Genomic DNA, 22514 nt, shown 5'->3' on the forward strand with positions numbered 1-22514 from the left:
TTCACTATTTCACAATTTTAAATTATTAACATATATAGCAAATACATATTAACTCACATATTAAGCAAAAAGCAAATCACAAGGCACACTTGCAAATAATTGCAACACCACATCCTTTAGCTCATTTACTGAACACAGATGTAAATCTATCCAAATATGACTATTCAAGAGGAGCATAAATATAAAGAATATATTATCTATGAAACAACTGACTAAAAAACAATTTGTTCTAGACTAAGTCAGATGAAATGGAAGTAAAGTAGTCAAACAAATGTCTCCTTTTATTTTTGTCAGTGCTAACTGGAAATGTGAGAATAGCCCTTGCCCTGACCTTTAACTTCAACTCATTATTTCTTCTGCAACAGCAAATGCATTGTTCTGAGAAAACACATTGCAGCTGATGAAATGGTGCTGGAAACCAAACCAACTAACCAACAAAAGTACTACATAGAAGAAATATATGCCCCCTCTCCTCCCAAAGCAGCATAATTTGTCCTATTTCCTTTAACAAACAGCAAGACAAAATATTGTGACCAGTTTGGTAGCACTCAGAAGCAGAATTTTCACAGTAGTAATGAATCAAAGATTTTTAGTTCAGAGGAAATCAAGTTAAACTACTTCAGTGGATTACAAATTGTTTTGACTATCAAAATTAAAGTATTTTACCTTTCAGTATTTCTGCACCCATTTGACTCTAATTTATTCAATCTGGTCAAATTAGGAGAGGAATAAATTTTTCTTTCTGTCTCCTGTACATGATCTCAGGGCCAAAATATTCATTACAAGAGCACCTCAGGCCACAGGGAACATTTAAATAATTAGAAAATTAACTACCTTGAAAAAAAAAGACAGTTAAACTTTTTCCCCTCAGCATTTTTAGAATATAATTTTAAGATCTACTCAAAATCCCTATACTACCTACAAGAAAACCTAAAAAAAAAAGTTCAGAAAAATTAGTCCTGCTTTTCTTATTTCTGAAATTCACAAGTGACCAAACAAAGCCTGTGTTAAAGTCATAAATGAAGTTGTAAGCCAAGCACTCTGAGTGCCTTAACTAAGGTGACAACTTCAGTCTGTTGTTTCTATGCATGAGTTGCAATGCATCCTCCAGTTCTATGTTTATGAGGTTTTCTACAAAATACTTGCCTATGAAGCATGCAAAATGGTCAGGGGAGTAAGAGAAAGAAGCAGAGCTTTACCAGTTCCGAGACTTCTCTCTGTTGGACTCCTCCCATTCCCTCCCTTGCTCCAGCACCCAGAATACGTACTGGAATACCATGGAGCGCAGACAAAGAGGATAGCCTCTTGGTTTGACGAAGTGTATGCCATCCACAGGTATCTATCTCATGGCTGTCATGGCCAGCGTCAATATTGCAACGTGGTGCTTGGCAACTCCTCCATTAAATGAAGGATCACTGGGACAGCTGGGGCCAGACTTGCAGACATACTGTGCTCAGAATCCCACTTTAAAAGGCCAACAAACTGTGGGCTGCTCAGAAAATATATTAAAAAAAAAGAGCTCCTAAGAAGTTTATACTTTTGTCCTTAATCTCTTTGCTTTACCATTCTTGCACTAAACCACAAAATTCCTCTTTAATTGCCACAGTGTGATAACTGAGTGCGACACAAATATTAATGATCTAAACTGCCCAGAGAATAATATCACAGGAATATCACAGAAGAAATTAAGCACTTATCTACTGCAGCAGTCCAATGGTTCACGTTTCATTTAGCACAGCCTCTGCTCAACTACTGAACAGCCACCAATTCACAGCAGAAATGTTACAGAATATATTTCCAAAAGGAGACAAGGTTCAAGTTCAACATGTATTTTTACACAAAGAATGATCTTTACTACTATGAACTTGTATGGGCAATCTCACACACGATCACTCGTGAAAGATTGTCACAATGCAAATTTGAAAGAGCGTCAAATATAGATTCCATAACCCTCCTCAGTCTTGATTTTTGGTGTTAGTCTGTGAATGCAAATGGAGACCTAATTAGGAAAAGGTGTGCTGATTTAAATCCCTCATCATCTAGTAGCTAGAAAGAGATGAAAGGGAAGAGGACCCATGTACATCCAAAGGTAAAAAAAAATCCAAGAGCTTTCATGCAAAAATAAAAGTGAAGCAAGCAACCAAAACCACACAAAACAAAGAACACACAGAGCTAGCTATCTTAGCAGGTAAACAGATTTTCCAGATGTTTCAAGAATTTTCAGCTGCAAATCTCATACAGAAGTACAATTTGTGTATCGCATAAAATGAAGCGAGTCTGTGGTTTACAGGACTTGCGGAACCAGTTAAGTGACTACAGAAAACATTGACTTTATTTTTACTAGAATATTTTTAAACCATTCCTTCTTACCTATACTGCGAAAATGCCATCGATAAAAAATCCTCTCAGGTAGTAGCTGCAATATTTTCTGCAGGAAACAAAACTAAATAGTCAAATTTTCCATAATAAACTGGCTCATTCAGAGGATACAGACAAACTAATACACAAAACATAAATGAAATGGTAACATACAGAGAGAGAGAACACAACAGAAAGCAGATACCTATTGTAATCAGAACTGCTGCCCATTACTTTACTCTCTTGTTACGGAGAAAGGTACTTGGAACAGTCCTGAATCAATACCATGGCACTGGCATGAGTTGCTTTTACCTTCCCCCTGTCTTGGAATGCCCCAGCATTTCAGAATATAAACTGAATTATAAGGAAGAAGTTACAGGTAAAATTTTCTTCTAAGAGGCTCACTTTGGGTTACATTTTTCTGAAGTGTCTAGTAATGACTGCTGTTAGATTGATACATTCCAGATTTTGAGCTTCAGTGGCTTAGGTCTGCCTTTTTATCAGCTAATGTGGTCTGATCTCCCAGCTAAGGCAGAGATGGACAGCGGTGCAGTTATTTTTGCTGTGAGATGATTTACCTGTATTTTCAGCTGCTGAGTGAAACCGAGCCAATTCACACAAAGACAGACTAATTTAATTCATAGCGCATGCAGTTAATAAAGCACTTATGAGGAATAAAATGCGGCAATCTTCCTCTGTAGTTTTGGGCTGATGCTAACCAAGGCAGATCAAACAAAGAAAGAGATTTGGTCAAGCCCATTTCCCCTTAGTTTTGTTACTCTGCAGGGCACCAGCAAAGCAAAGCAATTTAAGCATATGCCTAAGCGCTTTCCTGAATGGAGTCCTATAATCTCAGTTGCAAAGAATGTTCGGGGCTTCCAAATGTGGACAATAACGTTTATTAGGTAATCTGAATAAACCCAAACTATTTAGGGGTCTTACTTTGGTAAATATGGCTTTTAAAGGGAGTTTAAGTCAGCAGGTTCCAAGGCACTTTTTTTTTAAAAAAAAAAAAAAAAAAAGGATTGGCATTATAGACTAGGACTTGGCAAGTAGGTGTCTAGTAGGTGTCTTGTTAGTACAGGACAGCTAAATTACTGATGATCGGCTTCTCAAAAAAGCAAGAGAACACACATGGTTTTGCATAGATTTCACATAAAAATGCATCTGAATCTTACAACTTTCCAGCCATTTGGATATGAAATTAGTAAGTTCTATATAAATGTGAAACTAGTTTCAACATCTACTTTTACAAATAAATTAAACAAAGCTATATATGACCAGCAGTCAGAGTTCCTTGTAATCATCAAACAAAATTACCAGAAGCAATTTCTGCATAACAGAGAGTCATTAAGTCTTCAGAAAAACCACATGCAGGATGCAAAATGAATGACAAGTCATCTAAGCAATGGTGACCCATTTGCTGGTCTTTTGCACAGCAAAGGTCACAAGAGGAAATAAAGCATCACAGCAAGAAAGCAAGAATTTGGGTTTTAGACAGTCCTTTGGAGACAGCCAACACATGAATCATTATTGCGTTTAAAAACAGTATGCTTGAGAGATGGATTATGACAGACTTCTTTTAATTTTTGACAACAAAGTGCTTCAGCAATTGTATACAAAACTCAAAGTCACAGTCATTTTGAAAATGGAACATTCCTTTCTCCATGGCAGAGGATGGAAGTCATGACAAGTTCAGAGACTTAGGGAACTAGACCTCGGGTCACACAGACAGACCGGTCTTCCTTTATCTGTACCACAGCACATGTTCCTTACACAGGATTTGGCATTTCTAAAAGTTTACCCAGAATAAAAGAATAAATCAGGCACATCCCTTCCATGTCCTCATGCTTTGTTTCAGTGCTACTCACACTGCCCCATCCCCAGGCCATCGCGGCAGCAGGGACGGAGGGACCGGGAGGCAGGTGCCGGAGGTCTAGCTGCCTGTCCGCAGGCAGGACGATGTGCTCGTGATGGAGGATCCGACTGGCTAAAAATGAGGCCATGACTCACATTTGGGCTTTACCTGTCAGTTAAGGACCACGTTTCTGCCAATCAGATTGCAGGATCCACAGGCAAAGAATTATAATTATCCACATAAATATTAAAATACTAGCAGCCCACCACTTTGCAAGACTATTTCTGACATTAATCATTTATCTGCTTGGCATGGGGCAAAAAGGAGCTCCTGACCAACATCAGGAACACCTCAGGTCACCAGTTCCAGCGCTGCAGTAGCCAGCAGGTGCAGTGCTAGGTCTGTGTTCAGGCAGCCCTTAACCCTGGCACACCGCGTGCCCACACCGCATGCCCACACGTATGTTAAGCAAACCCCTCATAAAGGTGGGCAACAAAATGCTGTCTGAATTCAGGTACCAGAATGCACCACAGGGAGCTCAAATATCTTCACATTTATTACAGGAGAAACAAACCAAAACATGTGCATTTTATTTCAATTTTTAGGTCATTATAAGAAGTATGGTAGATCATTACAGCAAAACCAATTTCCTTTCACAGGCCACCCTGTGACAAGCATTGCAACAAGATACCTTCAGCTTCTCTTTGGATGGAATTTCTATCTCTTTTGTTCCAAAACACTAACTACTGAGAACCAACTTTGTTAAACTTCTACAGAATCAAGCACTTCTGTATAATAAAGTTTCATTAGAAATCTGTCAAAATCTGGTAATAATACTAGTGAAAATGCTTATCTTCTTATATTTAAGATGTTGCAGTAAAATTCTTTATTTTAGAACACAAAAAAAATAGAAAATATATGCCTTTTTCACTAAAGAAGTCTGAGTCTTAAAACACTAGGCATGGCATAATCACGTATTATTAATGAGTTTGTGAAAATAATCTGATGATGCACAACTGTATTTTCCTTAGTTGCAAAAAGAAACAATACCCATTTCCCAAGAGCTTCAGCAATGTTCTTAGAGTAACTTTTCAGGTTTAAACATCTCAACTGCTCAGGAGGGAAGCAAATAGCCACCCCCTGTTAGCTGTTTCTGAACACAACAGCACATTTGGGGAAGCTAGGTTTTACCATGCCCACTCTGCAAAATGCAGAGCATGTTAACAGTTATTTGGGAAAGGCCAGAAATGTGACAGCATGAAATACAGGCAGTATCTTACACGTTACAAAATTTCCCGCAACTTAGACACAAAATTCACTTCCAGAAAGTGAACTATGATAAGGTGTAAGCTGCATAAACTGATAAGGTGTCAAAGCTACATAATGAAGACTACTTTGAAAAAGAACTTAAGAATAACTCTTGCACCTGCATGTTACTGAATTGTAATATGTCCACATCAAATCTGGAACACAAATGCTCTTCCAGAGTCTGACAACTACCAGGAAAAAGCAAGACTTCAAACCACATGAAGCTTGGAAGTTAGGAGAAAGAAAAAACATGCTTACAATTTTGTGCAATTTTTCTTAAAAAACAACAAAAAACACAGAATCAAAACACCCTTACCAGGTGGCTGCATCACAACAATTTAAGGGTTGAAAGAAGTAGTAAGAGGACAGTACTAGTACACCACTAAGATCGTGACATAATATTGTATCATGAACAAGCACTGGTTGTTGTGTGCTTTCAACTTAGTAATTCAAAGAACATATTCCTTACTCTCCCAACCCTTGGTGTTCTAAAAAATCTCATATTGCCATTCCTATAAAACAAATGATAGCTTCTTCCACTATAGCCTAGACTTTTAGCAACACTGCTGTGAATCCAAACTGGCTATTGACATCTTGCTTGTAGTTTCACAGTACACTAATAAGAAATATTTTAAGAAACCCCACAGTGTGAAATAATGTTGGTTTTTCAGAAAACACATAGATCTATTTAATGCTTAGTGCTTTGCTGCATCTATATGGTAATCCATTATAGCACACTTGAAATAGAAATTAGGTATTACTACTGATCAACACATCAGGGTATCTGTCAGTTCTTTTAACTGATTATCCATAGTTCTTTTTCTTCCAGACTTCCTGCATGACTAGGAATAATGTTAAGTTTAAATCTTAGTTTACACAGGACACTGCCTTTTGCAAGATCTCTCTCTATTTTAACAAAGTAAAATAAAATAAAATAAAATAAAATAAAATAAAATAAAATAAAATAAAATAAAATAAAAATGAAATGAAATGAAATGAAATGAAATGAAATGAAATGAAATGAAATGAAATGAAATGAAATGAAATAAAGGGTTGAATTTCAACAGATTCCATCTGACTTAACTAATACTGAAATTTCTTTTAAAAATGATTTGATTTTTGACAACTTTACTGAATCTTACCATGCTCGGTAGCTTCACATCCATTACAGCATGCTAGACTGCCCTGATGTAGAATGCAGAGAAAGCCAAGCCTGCTGGCAAATCTTCCACTGATGATCCCTAGCCTGTGGATGTTTTCCAGCTTAACTTGCACAAATGTGAGATGATAAGCTTTGCTGCTCTGTAACACACTATGCAGAGTGTCTTATTAACCAACAAAATCAAATGTGTTCTTGCTGATTGATTGTGTTCTTGGAGGCGATATCAATGACAAGTCCAGAATAATCATTCCAGGGGAATGGATGCTGAGGAAAAAAATAGCTTTTTTGATACAACCTGTACATAATAAGCAGTTCCTATTAGTCTGCTGGCAAGTGTATCTACTTTAAGGAAAGTCAAATGTAAAACAGCTCTACTATGCCTATATGTGTAAGTACTAACTATTTGGCAGTATCTGTACAAGAGTTTCAGAAGGTTCAACTATTAAAATCTGCAAAAATTTAGAAATGTTCTTGCTATCATTCACTGATTTAGCTGAGGCCATGAGCTCAATGAAGTTAGTATGCCTGTGGCAGCTATATCTACATAAAGGGATACCCTAGTTGATGCATCAATAAATTATTTATAGTAAACAAATAAGCCTTTATTACCCTATTGAGTTTGAGAATCAGCCAACCAAGTCTGTGTGACAGACTAAACAGGAGAAGTTGTATTCACAGTAGGAAATGAAGCCAACTGAAAAGCTGTAACAGAACCCAAAACCTGAATTTAAAGCTGAAACTTTTAATGGTAATTTGATTTGAGGCGTAAGATAACCTACAGAGGGGGAAATTAAGCCACCTACATGAGGAAAATCCAAATAGTAAAAAGAAAGTTAAATAAAAGGAATAATGTCAAGGAATTAGAAACCAGTACCTGTGGCAATAAGAACTCAAAAATAAAAACTTGACTTGATTGTTCCCTGCAAACAATTTTACAAGTACTTTTTACATTGTCTGGCTTCACTGCACAATTTTGTTCTGCAGAATTCAATTTTACTCATATTTTTGTTCAAACCAAAATGTAAGTAATTAGGAGCAACACCCTCAGATTAGAAAACCACCCTAAGGAAATGCTAAAGATACTAGAACAGCATCCTTTTGCACATAATAACAGCAAAACATCTCTAAAGCCTTCCAAAATAGTTATGAATGAAAAACTACCGCAAGTTTCACTGATGCAGGTTTTTATTAAATTGAGAATAAGCTTTTAAAATCACAGTTAGTTTGAGATTGGTTTTAAACTGCTTAACCAATATTGCTAACTGATGCAATAGTCCGTATAAAGCAGACATACAGTGCAATCAAGGAGTGCAATATTTAAAATACCCTCTGCAATCTTAGACTATAATGAACAAAATTATATATTGTTAATAGATATCGGTGTCTATTACTAGGTGGCACTAAAAAAGAAGGGTACATTCCTAAACTTTATCTTTGCACAGACCTATCTATCTGGTCACCCACCATCACAGCAGGTGTTCCTCTGACAGATGAAGTGTATTTACTGCATATTGTCTGTAATCTACTTCTCAAAAGGGTCGCTAACAGACTATAGTCAATTATAAACCTGTGCTGAATTGTCACTAGCATTTGCAGAACCAGTAACTTGTGCACATCTGCAGTAATAAATTTAGGCTATACAGCTGTTTCTGCAATTGTTGCATTCAAATTCTGACAGCAGACCAATTCACATTTCAATGGATACGTACTGTGTGTTAATCTTCTGGGTATGTGGCTATTTGTAGTTTATATTTAGATGCACTTCTAACAACAACAATGCTGTATTAAAACCAGTACCTCCTGCTGTAAGATAAACAGCCCAATGTATGGTTGTGCAAGTTCAAATAGTTTATTGATTATCATCTCTGGAAAAATGCTTAGTGTTACACAAAAACCAAAGCAGACCATGAATATGAGTGTATAATATGAATACTGCAAAAGCTATTAGCACATTTATTTTCTTCTATTTTACATCCACTTAACATTTAAATCTACCTGCTGTGCGCATATTCAGGATACTCCAAATCATACCTAGGAATGACACATTAAAATTTTACTGCTGAATTTCTAAGGAAGGTCAAAACAGACAGCTTTGTCTGTTCCTGATTGATAACCAAGGTTAGCCTCTCCCCTTTTCATCAGGAGAAGTTCCATACAAATCATGGATTTACAGGAATTAAGAGATTACAGCATAAACTTCCTTGTACAAAAAACACAGTATGTTTTTACAAAGAAACCATGAAACATGAGAGTGCTTTAAATTATATTAATGTGTATTGGTAAAAAATGAACAAGCAAAAAAATCCAGACTGATAATCTTTTAGTACATGCATGGTCTGTGGGAGGCGGGAATACCAAACCCTTCTTATCTGTCTACAAAACTGCAGCCATACCTAGCTACACTGATAGCACCTGAAAAACTTAAGAGTGGCTACATTGATCAAGTGACTTGGAGAAACTTTACTACATGAGAAGGAGTATTTATGAAATTCTAAGAACAAAGTATTTCATACAGTGAATATTCAGTGAATACACTGAATCAGCATACTGAAGTTTATGACTTCACCAGCATGACACATGGTTGTTCTTAAGCATCATTATAGAGAATGGAAAGAAATGTCTATATCAAAAGCAACAGTGTGTTTTTATTTTGCTACAGATGCAGGACTGTAGTGTCTGAGGAATCAGTATCTGATGGTGCAAGAAAAAAAGAATTATAAAAAAATTCCAAGCTTTCACAATCAAGTGATGGCATAATGCTTTTATGGGATGTAGCAAATTTACGAAAACATAGTGCACCTTTTACGAGTTCTGTGATATATGGTGCTCCACTGACAGCCCTAACAAGCAATGCCTCCAAGTCACGGAAAACAATAATACAAGAAACAGTATGAACATGTTCTGAAAACACACTGTAACTCTACAGATGGCTATCCCCTACCTGTTTTTCATAAAGGAAAAACAAATTTCTTTTGCACATCATTTTGGTCTTTTAATGGAAACAAGGAAAAAATAAAAAGGTCATTACAGATGTTGTATCATTTCTTGTATTTCTGTTTGGAAAGGGACAAGGTCAAAACACTTCAGAAAATATAAAATCAGACCTAAGAATTCTGTAATATAAATTGTAAAAACATTTTTAAATGCACAATTAAAATTTCATATTACGCCCTTTTTTATTTTCTCTTTGATTAATATGTTGTTTGATGTTCCATTGAATGACCAAACTACATAGCTGATGTGTAAAATTAAGATTTCAACAAATTACAACTGAGTAAACTTAGTTTTCTGAGCATTTATGGAGAAGAACGTTACTTTTGCTTAATATATACACTAGGTGTCACTCAAGAACAGCAGCAAAATGTCCACCAAACTATGCCAGAAAAGACGTAAGTCAATTCCTTTCATAAATATTTGTGTTGATTTTCAGACAGCTAACCCTCAGCACCTGGGTTCAGGATTTGTTAATCCTAAGTAATTACCTAGTTAGCTAATTAGAAGAAAACCCTAGCTCATGCTGACAACAGATTAAATATGGCAAGCTTAACAATCAATTAGTTTCATTTCCTATGGCTGACAATATGAATGTTTAATTACCTGGCATTTATATTTTTTTCATGTCCTGTATTCTGATTGACGTATTATTGGTCTGTGCATTAAAAGCTGTTCTGTGAAAAGCTGTTCTCCTACAATGCATTAAGCTATCGAGTGTCAGAGATGTAAATGGATTGCAAACTTACTTCTAGTAGATAAACACCATGAAGCAGTTCACTCCAAATTTCACACAAATCTTGAACTATTCCTCCTTCCTCTCAGCTACTGATGACTGGGCTGTAATATAAGTCTCCTCACCCTGGACCAAATCAGCACTTTGTTCATATACAACCACATGTTTCTTTCTTTCTTCATGTTTTCCATGTAGTACCTTTTCCTGATGTTTTTAAAGCTATACAAAATGGTTATTAGACACTTGTTTTCAAGACACAGGCATACATCTTTATTCACTTTAACTGGGTGAGTAAGCATTAGCTATTTTCCATTCAATGACATAGTTGCAGAAATTTAATTACTTATTCAAGACCACAGAGCAAGCTTATTAATGAGATGCAATTAAAATGCACAGCCTTGCTCAGTAAATGAGGTGATACCTACTCCACTTGGGGGCAGGAAGGGATAAGCAAAAGCAGTTTTCCTACCACCCAAACAGGCCTAGCAGATATACGGCCTCATGTAATTTGATGTTGCCTTACACAAAATCCTAAAGCAGACTCCTCTACTGATATTTGAAAAATAAAAAATAAAATTTAATGAATAACAACAACCCTGAATTGGAAGATTGTGACTGTGGTAAAAATAAACTCCCCGCCAACCCCAATCTTCTGCAGGATTTGCTGCTCCAGCTGGATGCACTTAAGTCTATGGGGCCTGATGGGATTCATTCCAGGGTACTCAAAATGCTAGCTGATGTCATCACAAGATCTCTCTTTTTTTTTTTTTTTTTCTTATTTTTTCTACGTTCTTGGGAATCAGGAAATGTCCCAGGTGACTGGAAGCTGGCAAATGCTGTCCCAGTTTTCAAGAAGTGTAGGAAAGAAGACCCTGGCAATTACAGACCTGTCAGTCTCACTTCAGGGCCTGGTAAAATTATGTAAGAGTTTACTGTGGGGAGTTACTGAAAAGCACTTGAAGAATAATGCAGTCAGTCACAGCCAACATGGGTTCATGAGGGGAAAGTCCTATTCAACAAATTTAATTTCTTTTTATGACAAGGTTATCCACCTAGTTGACCAAAGGACACCAGAAAATGTAATTTTATTGGATTTCAGAAAAGCTTTCAATGCTGTTTCTCACAGTACCCTTCTGGGCAAAATGTCCAGCATACAGTTAAGAAAAGTACATAATGTGATGGGTGAACAATTGGTTGACAGGCCAGGCTCAAAGGGTTATGGTAAATCAGGTTACATCAAGCTGGAAGAAAATCACTAGTGGCGTTCCCCAGGGCTCCATTTTAAGGACAGTTTAATGTTTAAATGTTTTCATGTTTTTATAAATGATCTTTAATATTTCTATAAATGAACTGGACACAGGACTCAAATGCATACTAAGTTTGCAGCCAATACTTAAATTAGGAAGAGCTGTTGACCCCCTCAGGATGGAGAGGCCTTGCAGAGAAATGTTGACAATTAGAGGGCTGGGCAATCACCAGCAATACAAAGTTTAACAAGAGCAAGTGCTGGATTCTGGACCTGGGAAGGGGCAACCCTTGCTGTATGTACAGACTGGGGGATGAGAGGCCACAGAACAGCCCTGCAGAAAGGGGTCCGGGGGTTCTGGGTGATGGCAAGCTGGTCACGAGCCAGCAGTGTGCCCTGGCAGGCCAGAGGGCCAGCTGGCATCAAGCACAGCACTGCTGGACAGCCAAGAGGAGGGATTGCCCCACTCCCCTTCGTGCTCGTGTGGCCTCACCTCGAACACTGCGTAAAGTCCAGAGCACCACAATCTAAGAAGGATATCAGACTAATAGGGGGGTGCCCAAAGGAGGGGGTGCAAGGATAGGCAAGGGTCCAGAAGGCAAGACATACCAGGAGGAGCTGAGGTCTCTGGGTTTGTTTAGCCCAGAGCAGGCTGAGGGGAGGCCTCATGGCAGCCTGCAGCTCCCTCACGAGGGGAGTGGAGGGGCAGGTGCTGAGCTCTGCTCTCTGGGGACAGCGACAGGACCAGAGGGAACGGCATGGAGCTGGGACAGGGGAGGGTCAGGCTGGGTGTTCTGCACCCAGAGGGTGGTCAAGCACTGAGCCAGGTTCCCTAGGGAAATGGTAAGGGCTCCAAGCCTGCCAGAATTCAAGAAGTGTTTGGACAATGGTCTCGGACATAGGGTTTGGTCATTGGGTGTGGGGTTCTGTGTGGAGTGAGGAGTTAGAATGGATGATCAGTGTAGGTCCCTTATACCTACAGATAGCCTATGATTCTCTAACTATCATAAAACGCAACCCCATTTTCAGATGCATTCTTGTAGCTCGAGGAGGGAGAATAGGAAGAGGGAGAACAGGAAAAGGGAAATGAAGTCCTCGGCCTCAAATTCAGAAGATGAGACCACAAAATTCCAGGATTTCATGTAATTAGTTTCAGAGATATTTTTCATATTACAGGCACATTAGACTGAAGAGCATCACTCTTAGTCTAGTTAATCTAATTTTTATATTGACAAACTACGCAATAATGCAACAAAAATGAAGCCACATCTTTGAGGCTACTTTTGGTGGTAGTTTCTTTGTTTTAGAGGAAGGGGAGAGGAGTTAAGAATATTAATCCTTTCATTAATTCCAAATCTTAGGTGCCATTGAAAATTGATTTTTTTTTTTCCAAAAACATAAACCACAATATAAAAAAGTTAACATTTTTATCATTGAATACTCAAGTGAAAACTAAAAATCCAAGAGTAATTAACTAGATATTGATTGCAGCTCTCTGAATTCAGTGACAAGTAAAGCGTATGTTAAGACTTCTGGTGTGCATTATGAACAAAATTGTACATGTCAGGCTTCCTTCTGCTCCAGTGAAATTTGCTCACATCCAAATATATTACACATTCAAAATAGACGTAACTACACTGACATACTGACACTGTCATACTGACAAAGTGTAAGAAATAAGTAGTATTGCCTTGAACTAGTCTACCCTTGCGATACGGAACTGAAATATATTTAGTTTAAAAAAAAAATAAAATAAAATAAAAGAAAGAAAGACTATTTAACAGCTTTAGCCCAACAGAGGCTATACAGTTATTGATCACTTGCTCACAAATTCTACTGGAAAAAAAAATGGACACTTTCAGAGGGTTGATCTTCAGTTCCTTCAGACATATATATTACTGTATAATCTTCAATTCATTTTGAGAAGATACATCACAGAATCATCTAGGGTTGGAAGAGACCTCCAAGATCACCTAGTCCAACCTCTGACCTAACACTAACAAGTCCTCCATGAAACCATATCACTAAGATCTACATCTAAACGTCTTCTGAATACCTCCAGGGATGGTGACTCAACCACTTCCCTGGGCAGCACATTCCAATGCCTAACAACCCTTTCGGTAAAGAACCCTTTCTAATTTTATCCCTGCCCAGCCTCGCAACATCCTTACAGTCCTCCTCAGTGGCCCGTCCTCTTTTCCAAAGATTATAAACACTCTTTTTTTCTTCTAAGCTCTAGCCACAACTCCCTGTTCAGCCAGGCCGGTTTTCTTCCGCGCCAGCTCGTCTTTGGGCACGTGGAGACAGAGCACTCCTGAGCAGTTAAGATTTCCTCCCTGAAGAGTGCCCAGCCTTCCTGGACTCCTCTGCCCTTCAGAACTGCCTTCCAACGGACTCTGCCAACCAGTGTCCTGAACAGCTCAGTCAGCCCTCCAAAAGTCCAAGGCAGCAGTTTTATTGATCCCCCTCCTGACTTTGCCAAGAGTAGAGAACTCTACCATTTCGTGGTCACTCTGCCCAAGACAGCTCCCGACCACCACATCTCCCACCAGTCCTTCTCTGTTTGTGAAGAGAAGGTCCAGCGGGGCACCTCCCCTGGTAGGCTCACTAAGCAGCTGCGTCAGGAAGCTATCTTCCACGCTCTCCAGAAACCTCCTAGACTGCTTTCTCTGGGCTGTGTTGTGCTTCCAGGATATGTCTGGGAAGTCGAAGTCCCCCACGAGAACAAACGCTGATGATTTTGCAACTCCTGCCAGCTGCCTGTAGAACTCCTCATCCATCTCCTCATTCTGATTCAGCAGTCTGTAACAGACCCCCACCAGGATTCTTGCCTTGTTGGCCTTCCCACTGATCCTAACCCACAGGGACTCAACCTTAGCATTCCCAGCCTCGAGTTCTACAGCATCAAAACACTCTATAATGTAGAGAGCCACACCACCACCCTTTCTGTGCTGTCTGTCCCTTCTGAAGAGCCTATAGCCAGACATTGCAGCACTCCAGTCATGGGAGTGGTCCCACCACGCTTCCATGATGGCAACCAAGTCATAGCCTGCCTGCTGCACGACGGCTTCCAGCTCCTCCTGTTTGTTACCCATGCTGCGTGCGTTAGTGTAGATGCACTTCAGTTGGGCCATTGCCTTCTCCCCTGGCCTTGCCATTGTTCCCTCTGGCACACCTCCAACAAGCCTTATTTCAGCCCCTTCCCCCTTCTTACCTAGTTTAAAGCCCTCTCAATGAGCCCTGCCTGCTCCTGGGCTAGGATCCGTTTTCCCCTTAGAGATAGGTGAGATCTGTCTGCAGCCATCAGGCCGGGTGTCAAGTAAAGCGCCCTGTGGTCAAAAAATCCAAAGTGTGGCTAGAGGCTGGTGCCAACACAGATGTGTCTGGTGCGCTTTCCGTGTCCTCTCTGTACCCCTCCCTGCCACTGTAGGGATGGATGAAAACACCACCTGCACTCTTGCTCCATCCACTCCCCATCCCAATCCCCTAAAGTCCCGTTTGATAGCCTTCAGGCTTCTCTCTTCAATATTATCACTGCCAGCCTGGACTATCAAAAGAGGACAGTAATGAGTGGGGCAAACCAGGCTGGGAAGCTTTCTGGCAACATCCCTGACCCTGGCCCCAGGGAGGCAGCAGACTTCCCTACGGGTAGGGTCAGGCTGACAAATAGGGCCCTCTGTTCCCCTAGGAAGGGAGTCGCCTACAATGATTACCCTTCTGTCTTTCTTGGTGGAGGAAGTCTTGAGGCATGGAGTTGACTTCCTTGCCCTAGGCATCCTCCTGGGTACACTTTCTACCTCATCCTCACCCACCGGTCTCTCAAGCTCCAGGGCCTCAAACCTGTTGTGTAAGGGCAGCTGGGAAGGTGGGGCCAGCAGGGGGGTGCATCGTCTGCGAGGTCGAGCAGGGACCTGTTTCCATTCCTCCTCAACCCCCAGGTCCCCTCCCTCTGTCCGACGGCGACAGGGCAGGGGGTCCACCCCCGTTTTGGGTGTCCCACCCCGGTACCTCTCCTTCATGCTCTGCAGGGAGTTGCTCCACCAGTCTATCTCCCGCTCACACTCCCTGATGGCCCTCAACCTCTCCACCTCCTCCTTGAGCTCTGAATTTCTTCTCCCATTTTTGCTGCTCTTCTTTTCTTGACTCTTCCAAGACTTTCTTACATTTTGACACTACTGTCATGACGTAATCTCAAAGAATGATGTCTTTCAGGTTTGATGTACTTAAAGAACAGTATCATGTAGGAAAAAAATCTTATTTCGAAAAGTATCATGAGGTTTAAAGAAAAACTCCGTTCACATCATTACTTCCTCGCTTCAACAACTGATTTTATTCCCCAAATGAAAATCCCATTTTTCTTTGTTATATGAATGACAAGATTCCTTTACCTAATTGTTTACATTTGTTAGCATTAAATCTTCATTCTTCAAAAGGAAAGGAAACTGATGACAGAGATCTTGTCATTTGAAGGATTTTTTTCTGCGAATTGAGTATAATCAAATACATTTTCTGAAAGAGACTTCCATTTTATTTTTTTATTATTATTATTTTATTATTTTTTTCTGATATCTTCCTGCTCACTTACTCCTGCATTCAGTCTAGCCAGTTGATGTGTCATCTTATTTTATGGAAGAATCATGACTTCATGAAACTGTATCAATGAACTTTTCAACAGTGAGAAAGCATGCTCCAGTCTGGTAAGACTGCCTTGTGCAGACAAAGCAATTTCACATATCCTATGGCATTCAGAAGCACACATTTTTATATTCTTGGAAACAAGCTATTGACATACATGGTTACTAAATTCACATGGAAAGCCCTGTAATGAGACAACTACTCTTCAAACATTTTCTGTTTACCATCTTGGAAATCCTGAATTTGGATCAAACCCCACTGATGCTAGAATTTATTGTTCAATAATGGACAATAACTTGCAAAAGTAACCCAGCTTTAAGAACTGAAGTCAGAAGTAGTGTACTCTAAGAAGTGTCAGTGAAACACAAGTTGCAACGGTAATAAAGAAAAATGCTAAAGCACAAAACAAGGTATTAAACACTTCCTTCTAACATATTTCAAAATAGGGTTTACATTTTAGCAACTAGCAACTTTTATTTGCAACTTGCATTTCATCATCGCAGACATTATTTTCAGACTTGGCAACTACACAGAGAAATATGCCACCTCCTATAACTCAATTTTTTCCTGAAGTATAAGGATTTCATTAACTGTTATTCTGCTCAAACTAACAGCCATACCTTCTTATCAACAAGCATCCCACTTTCTTTTGACTTCTGAGGTATTCTTATTCACTCTTCAAATTGTGAAATTTTGACTGGCTGTGTTAATTAAAACTCTCCTTCATGAATTACCATAATATCAAGTGTGTTCAGTAATTTGAAAAAATTAAAGAAGAGCAAAACTGAATGACCTACAATTTACTTAGAACTGATGTATTGCTCATATCCTGAATGTATTCTCATTCAAGCACTTCAAGGGGAACTACAATAAGGCATACTGCTGGTGCAGAACAAATTCACCACATGAGATTTCTCAGGACTAAGAACCTACATTTTTATAACATAAATGCTTTACAGATACAAAATAAGATTTTAGTTAATCTTAATTTTTTTTTTTTCCATTAAAATTTAGTGGAAAACCTCAAAATTTGAAGAAGCTTCCCCTAGCCCCTCCCTCCCCCCTTTTGGTTCAAACAACCTGTCTTCCACCTGAGAACCAATTAATAAAATAGCTGTAATTAACTGCATATGACACTAGTCAGAGGCAGATTTCAGACTATTTTTGAAGCTAAATTAGTTGGCTTGTCTTTAATAAAATCTCTTAACTCTGGATATTCCTTCAAGCCACACATTTCCATTACATAAGATTTTTATTTTTTTTTTTAATTATTGTACCTGAAAACTTAATGCACGCCCCAGTTCTTTTCTGCCTTTCACCTCATATAATCATGGACGCCTATTGTCATTTTGACTGATACCTGGTTTTAACCCTCCGTGTAAATGTATAAGCAAGCACATGACAAGATTTCAAATAAGTTACTTCCATGGTATGGAAAACTTACTTCAAAAAGAAAAAGAATGGAGTCCAGTTCCTCCCTTTGTGATTTATTCCCTGCCAGAGAGAAAACAATAATGTTCGCTGTAAGTAAATGGTCTGGTGAGACAGATGTAGAAACTACAGTGCTGTTATTCAACTGAGGTCAAAAATGCTGTATTTGGTTTATTTTTCTTCATCTAAAAAGAGCAAGATTTTTCTAAATTTCAGTGTCTCTCTCTCTCCTGACATCCCTCATTCATAGTCAAGAATCCCAAATCTGCAAAGCAACGTGATTGGACTCATCTTGAGGCAATCAGCTATTCTTAACAAGGTACCCTATCTATCCTCAACATTCAGATTTGTTCTGAAAATTTCTGATGTTTTCAGGTGGACAGACATATACTTAATACGGGAGTGTGGGAGACAATAAGAAGTTTTTTTTTTAGGTTTTTTTTTTTTTTTTTTTTTTTTTTTACATATGTGAACACAAAAAGAAGGACGAAAGAAAACATAGGTCTGCTACTTGATGGGGAAGGTCACCTCACAGACAAGGACATAAGCGAAGCAGAGATGGTTAATGCCTAAAGAAGGCATTAACCGTCTCTGCCTTCATCTTCAACACTAATGATGGGCTTCAGGACCCTGGGTGCCCTGAGCTGGAGGACCATGACAGTGGGAATGATAAACTCCCAACCGATCCTGAACGTGTGCAGGAGTTGCTGCTCTACCTGGATCCATACAAGTCCATGGGTCCAGATGGGAGTCATCTCAGGGTGCTTAAAAAGCTGGCTGATGTCATCGCAGGACTTCTCTCAATTATTTTTCAATGATCTTGGGAATCTGGAGGGGTTCCGGTAGACTGAAAGCTGACAAATATTGTACCAATTTTCAAGAAGGGCAAGAAAGAAGACCCTAGCAATTACAGGCCTGTCAGTCTCACATCAGTGCCTGGTAAAATTATGGAGAAGATCCTTGAAGCTATTGAAGCCAACGTGAGTTCACAAGGGGTAGGTCCTGTCTAACAAATTTGATTTCATTTTTATGATAAGATCACCTGTCTAGTCGATCAAGGGAAACCAGCTGACGTGATCTTTTTGGACTTCAGCAAAACTTTTGACACGGTTTCCCATAGGATCCTACTGGACAAAATGTCCAGCATACAGCTAAACAAAAACATCATACGATGGGTGAGCAATTGGCTGATGGGCAGGGCTCAAAGGGTTGTGGTAAAAGGGACCACATCAGGCTGGCGAATGGTCACTAGTGGGGTCCCTCAAGGCTCCATTTTAGGGCCAGTACTCTTCAATGTTTTTATAAACGACTTGGATGTAGGACTAGAAGGTGTTTTGAGCAAATTTGCTGACGACACCAAACTTGGAGGAGTTGCGGACTCTGCTGAGGGTGGAAAGGCCTTGCAGAGAGACCTGGACAGATCGGAGAGCTGGGTGATCACCAACCACATGAAGTTTAACAAAAGCAAGTTCCAGGTCCTGCACCTGGGACAGGGCAACCCTGGCTATACATACAGACTGGGCGACAAGATGCTGGAGAGCAGCCCTGAAGAGAGCGATCTGGGGGTTGTGGTTGACAGCAAGCTGAATATGAGCCAGCAGTGTGCCCTGGCAGCCAGGAGGGCCAACTGTATCCTGGGGTGCATCAAGCACGGCATTGCTAGTCGGTCAAGAGAAGGGGTTGTCCTGCTCTACTCTGCACTGGCATGGCCTCACCTCAAGTACTGTGTGCACTTCTGGGCACCACAGTACAAAAAGGATGTAAAACTATTGGAGAGTGTCTAGAGGAGGGCAACAAAGATAGTGAAGGGACTAGAGGGGAAGATGCATGAGGAGCAGCTGAGGTCACTTGGTCTGTTCAGCCTGGAAAAGAGGAGGCTGAGGGGGGACCTCATTGTGGTCTACAGCTTCCTCACCAGAGGGAGTGGAGGGGCAGGCACAGATCTATTCTCCTTAGCCACCAGTGATAGGACCCAAGGGTATGGCATCAAGCTGAGGCAGTGGAGGTTTAGGCTAGACATCAGGAAGAGGTTCTTCACCAAGAGGGTGGTTGCACACTGGAACAGGCTCCCCAGGGAAGTAGTCACTGGACCAAGCCTGTCTGAATTTAAGAAGCGATTGGACTGTGCACTTAGTCACATGGTCTAAAATTTGGGGTAGACCTGTGCGGTACCAGGAGTTGGATTTGATGGTCCTTCTGGGTCCCTTCCAACTCAGGATATTCTACGATTCTATGATTAATTACAGGGTAAGGGCCTTCAGTATTTCAAAACAAGATGAGAAGATACATATGTAAGTGCATAGTACCTGATTTTTGTGCTGAAATTACACTTAAAGCAATAAGCGTATTTAGAACTCTTTTCAATTACCTACAACATTTCAGGCAGCACTTTTCCATGCTCATCTTTACTGACACGAAAATTAAGGTGCCAACAAAACTCAAAAACTTACCTTTTTGTTTCAAGCTATTTTCCAGCGTTATGAAGTTTTCATAGAAGATAAAAAAGAATTGCGAATAATTGTTCTCAAATAACTGCTTCAGATCACTTCCATCCACAATATCTGCAGAGGAGAACAAATGGAGTTTTAACACAACATCAGAAACCTTAAAACTGTTTTCTTCATGCAAATTGGAAGATGAGATAAATACAATACAAAACAATTTTAGTATAGAATCTATAATGATATTCCCAAAATTGTGATTCCAGTGTTAGAAGTAAAATATGGAAGTTTACATTTTTACTTAATTTTTTTTTTTTAAAAAGTCTACAGTGTGGTTTAGGTTCATTTGTTTTCTGTTAACAAAATAAAAAGGGGATGTGTCAATATACCACTTCCATACAAATTCTTAATCCATGAGACACATTTTTTGCTATCAAATATTAAAGCTACCTGATATCAAAAGGATTCACCATTTCTCCAAACAGGGGATTACATGAAATATTATACTGAATTCAACACTTCTTAATAATCAGAAGTATACATTACTGAGAATTCTTCTCTGTGATACAAGTACAGAGTAGAAGGGCTGAGCCCAAATAAAAAGGAACTATGTGGTTTAGCCACCATCACCTAGGACTACTTTTTAGCCCATTTGTCAGCCGATGACACTAGTAACTCATTTATGAACAAGTTTTAAATTACTTTGCAAATTGCACTACTCGGTAGCTGCCCTAGAAAGATCTAAGACTCCATAGCAAATTCAAAAGATCTCATTTAGAATAAATATATAAATTCTTCACTCAAGGGTAAAATCAACCTCGTACATTGAGTAGAGGAAGCTTGCAAGACAGCTCTGCAAAGGAAGTTGAGAGCAAAGGGGTGAGAACAAGTGAAGGGTAAAACACAGTCCAAAAAGACCAAAGAAGTATTCACAGTGATTGCCTGAACACCATGATCTGTATCAGCCAATAACATTACACTAAAAACAAAGGTAAAATTCACACATTTCATAAGTAACAAAACTTAAAATTGCAGATTTTTCAATTAGTCAAATGCATAATTTTTAAGTTTAATTACAGAAAACTGAGTTAAGGTTGTTTGTAAAAGTTTATCCTAGGGTACCACCCAACGAAAGAGAGCCTTTTACCTTCATTAACAAATTTAATTCAGTAACCTGATTCTCTGCAGAGTTAAACTTGCGTCAGAGAGCAAATTCTTTCAGTAAACTAAAAATCTGAGTGCCAATAAGTCCAAATGAATAGATTTAAATTAATGTTGCCAGTAAGATCAAATGGAAGTTCATTAGAGGAAAAAAATATGCTATTAATTTGAAAAAAAAAATGCAGTATTTAAGGGCCAGAACAATATCTTGTCTCATTTTTCAAGATACAGAAACTATGCAGTCACAGATACACAAACTGAAACTGATACAGAGAAGCACTACTGTGGCATCAGTGAATGTCAATATCTGAAGACCTTCGTCACCACTGCAATATCTGAAATCAGATTTAACATGCATTTTAATATTCATTTGGACGTAATTCTACTAGAAGAGCACACAACTCCAGAAACCTCCAGAAATAAATTGAAATAATTTCCTAAATTAAATCAAAATTAAAATGATTCTTTAAGATTTTGAGAATTAAAAAGATACCATGGGAGAAGATCTCTTTGCAATTCAGCATGAGACTGGAGGAGATCTCAAACTAACAAACCACTCAGGCAGGGCATATCTGAACTAATCCTGTCCCGCCATGTCCCGTACCCCCAAGCGACACAGCAAACAGAAGAAGGGTACCGTGCGCGACTCGTAGCTCAGATAAGACATCAATGAGTAGTGGCAGCACCCTGAGCACACACCCTGGACTTTTGCCGCTCCTCTGCTTGCTCAGAACTGCTCTCTGCTAGCACCCAGGGACCAAGGTCCAGAGCCATGGAGAGGTGGTGGTACAGCCAGCCACCGCACAGTTCTACCCAGGCAGTATGTAAAATGGCATAAAATCTGGACTTCTAATTAAAAAGCAGATCATTATTTATTAAATACATAAACCTACGTTAGACAAACCAAATCAGACAAGAAAATTGGTGTAGGAAAGTATTTTGAATGTACAGTTAATGTTTGAAGCAAAGGTCACAGATCACTGGGCTAAAGGACTAACTGTTCCTATTGCATTCCTTCACTTCTTCTGGAAATCCCACCAGCCAATAAATACTTCAGAAAACCTGATCTGCATCTTTTAGATTGTCACAGTTAACAGCTTTTCATTACCTCTCCATCTTTAAAACCTCAGACCAGAATACTCCTCAATTTTTTTCATTCTTCTATTTCCAAACCACTTCCAGGAAAG

The 22514-nt window shown here is 39.3% G+C and overlaps 1 protein-coding gene across 7 annotated transcripts in view; it reads right to left on the reverse strand.

Moving 5' to 3' along the window:
• Nucleotides 1-22514, reverse strand: part of RALGAPA2 (Ral GTPase activating protein catalytic subunit alpha 2) — a 141596-nt gene that overhangs the window by 110869 nt on the left and 8213 nt on the right. For 2 of the 7 annotated variants that reach the window (XM_084514277.1, XM_084514278.1), the window contains exons 2-4: nucleotides 20176-20286; nucleotides 17739-17788; nucleotides 2371-2428 (exon numbers count right to left, since the gene is read on the reverse strand). In XM_084514277.1, coding sequence (XP_084370403.1) covers nucleotides 2371-2428; nucleotides 17739-17788; nucleotides 20176-20286 — 219 coding nt within the window. Of the gene's footprint in view, nucleotides 1-1268; nucleotides 1372-2370; nucleotides 2444-4384; nucleotides 4407-6666; nucleotides 6951-17738; nucleotides 17789-20175; nucleotides 20287-22514 lie in introns of those variants that run through there. The other 5 variants (XM_084514279.1, XM_084514276.1, XM_084514282.1 and 2 more) reach the window with 5 other exon arrangements.

Source organism: Aythya ferina (assembly GCF_964211825.1).
Source record: "Aythya ferina genome assembly, chromosome: 3".
Lineage (NCBI taxonomy): Eukaryota > Metazoa > Chordata > Aves > Anseriformes > Anatidae > Aythya > Aythya ferina.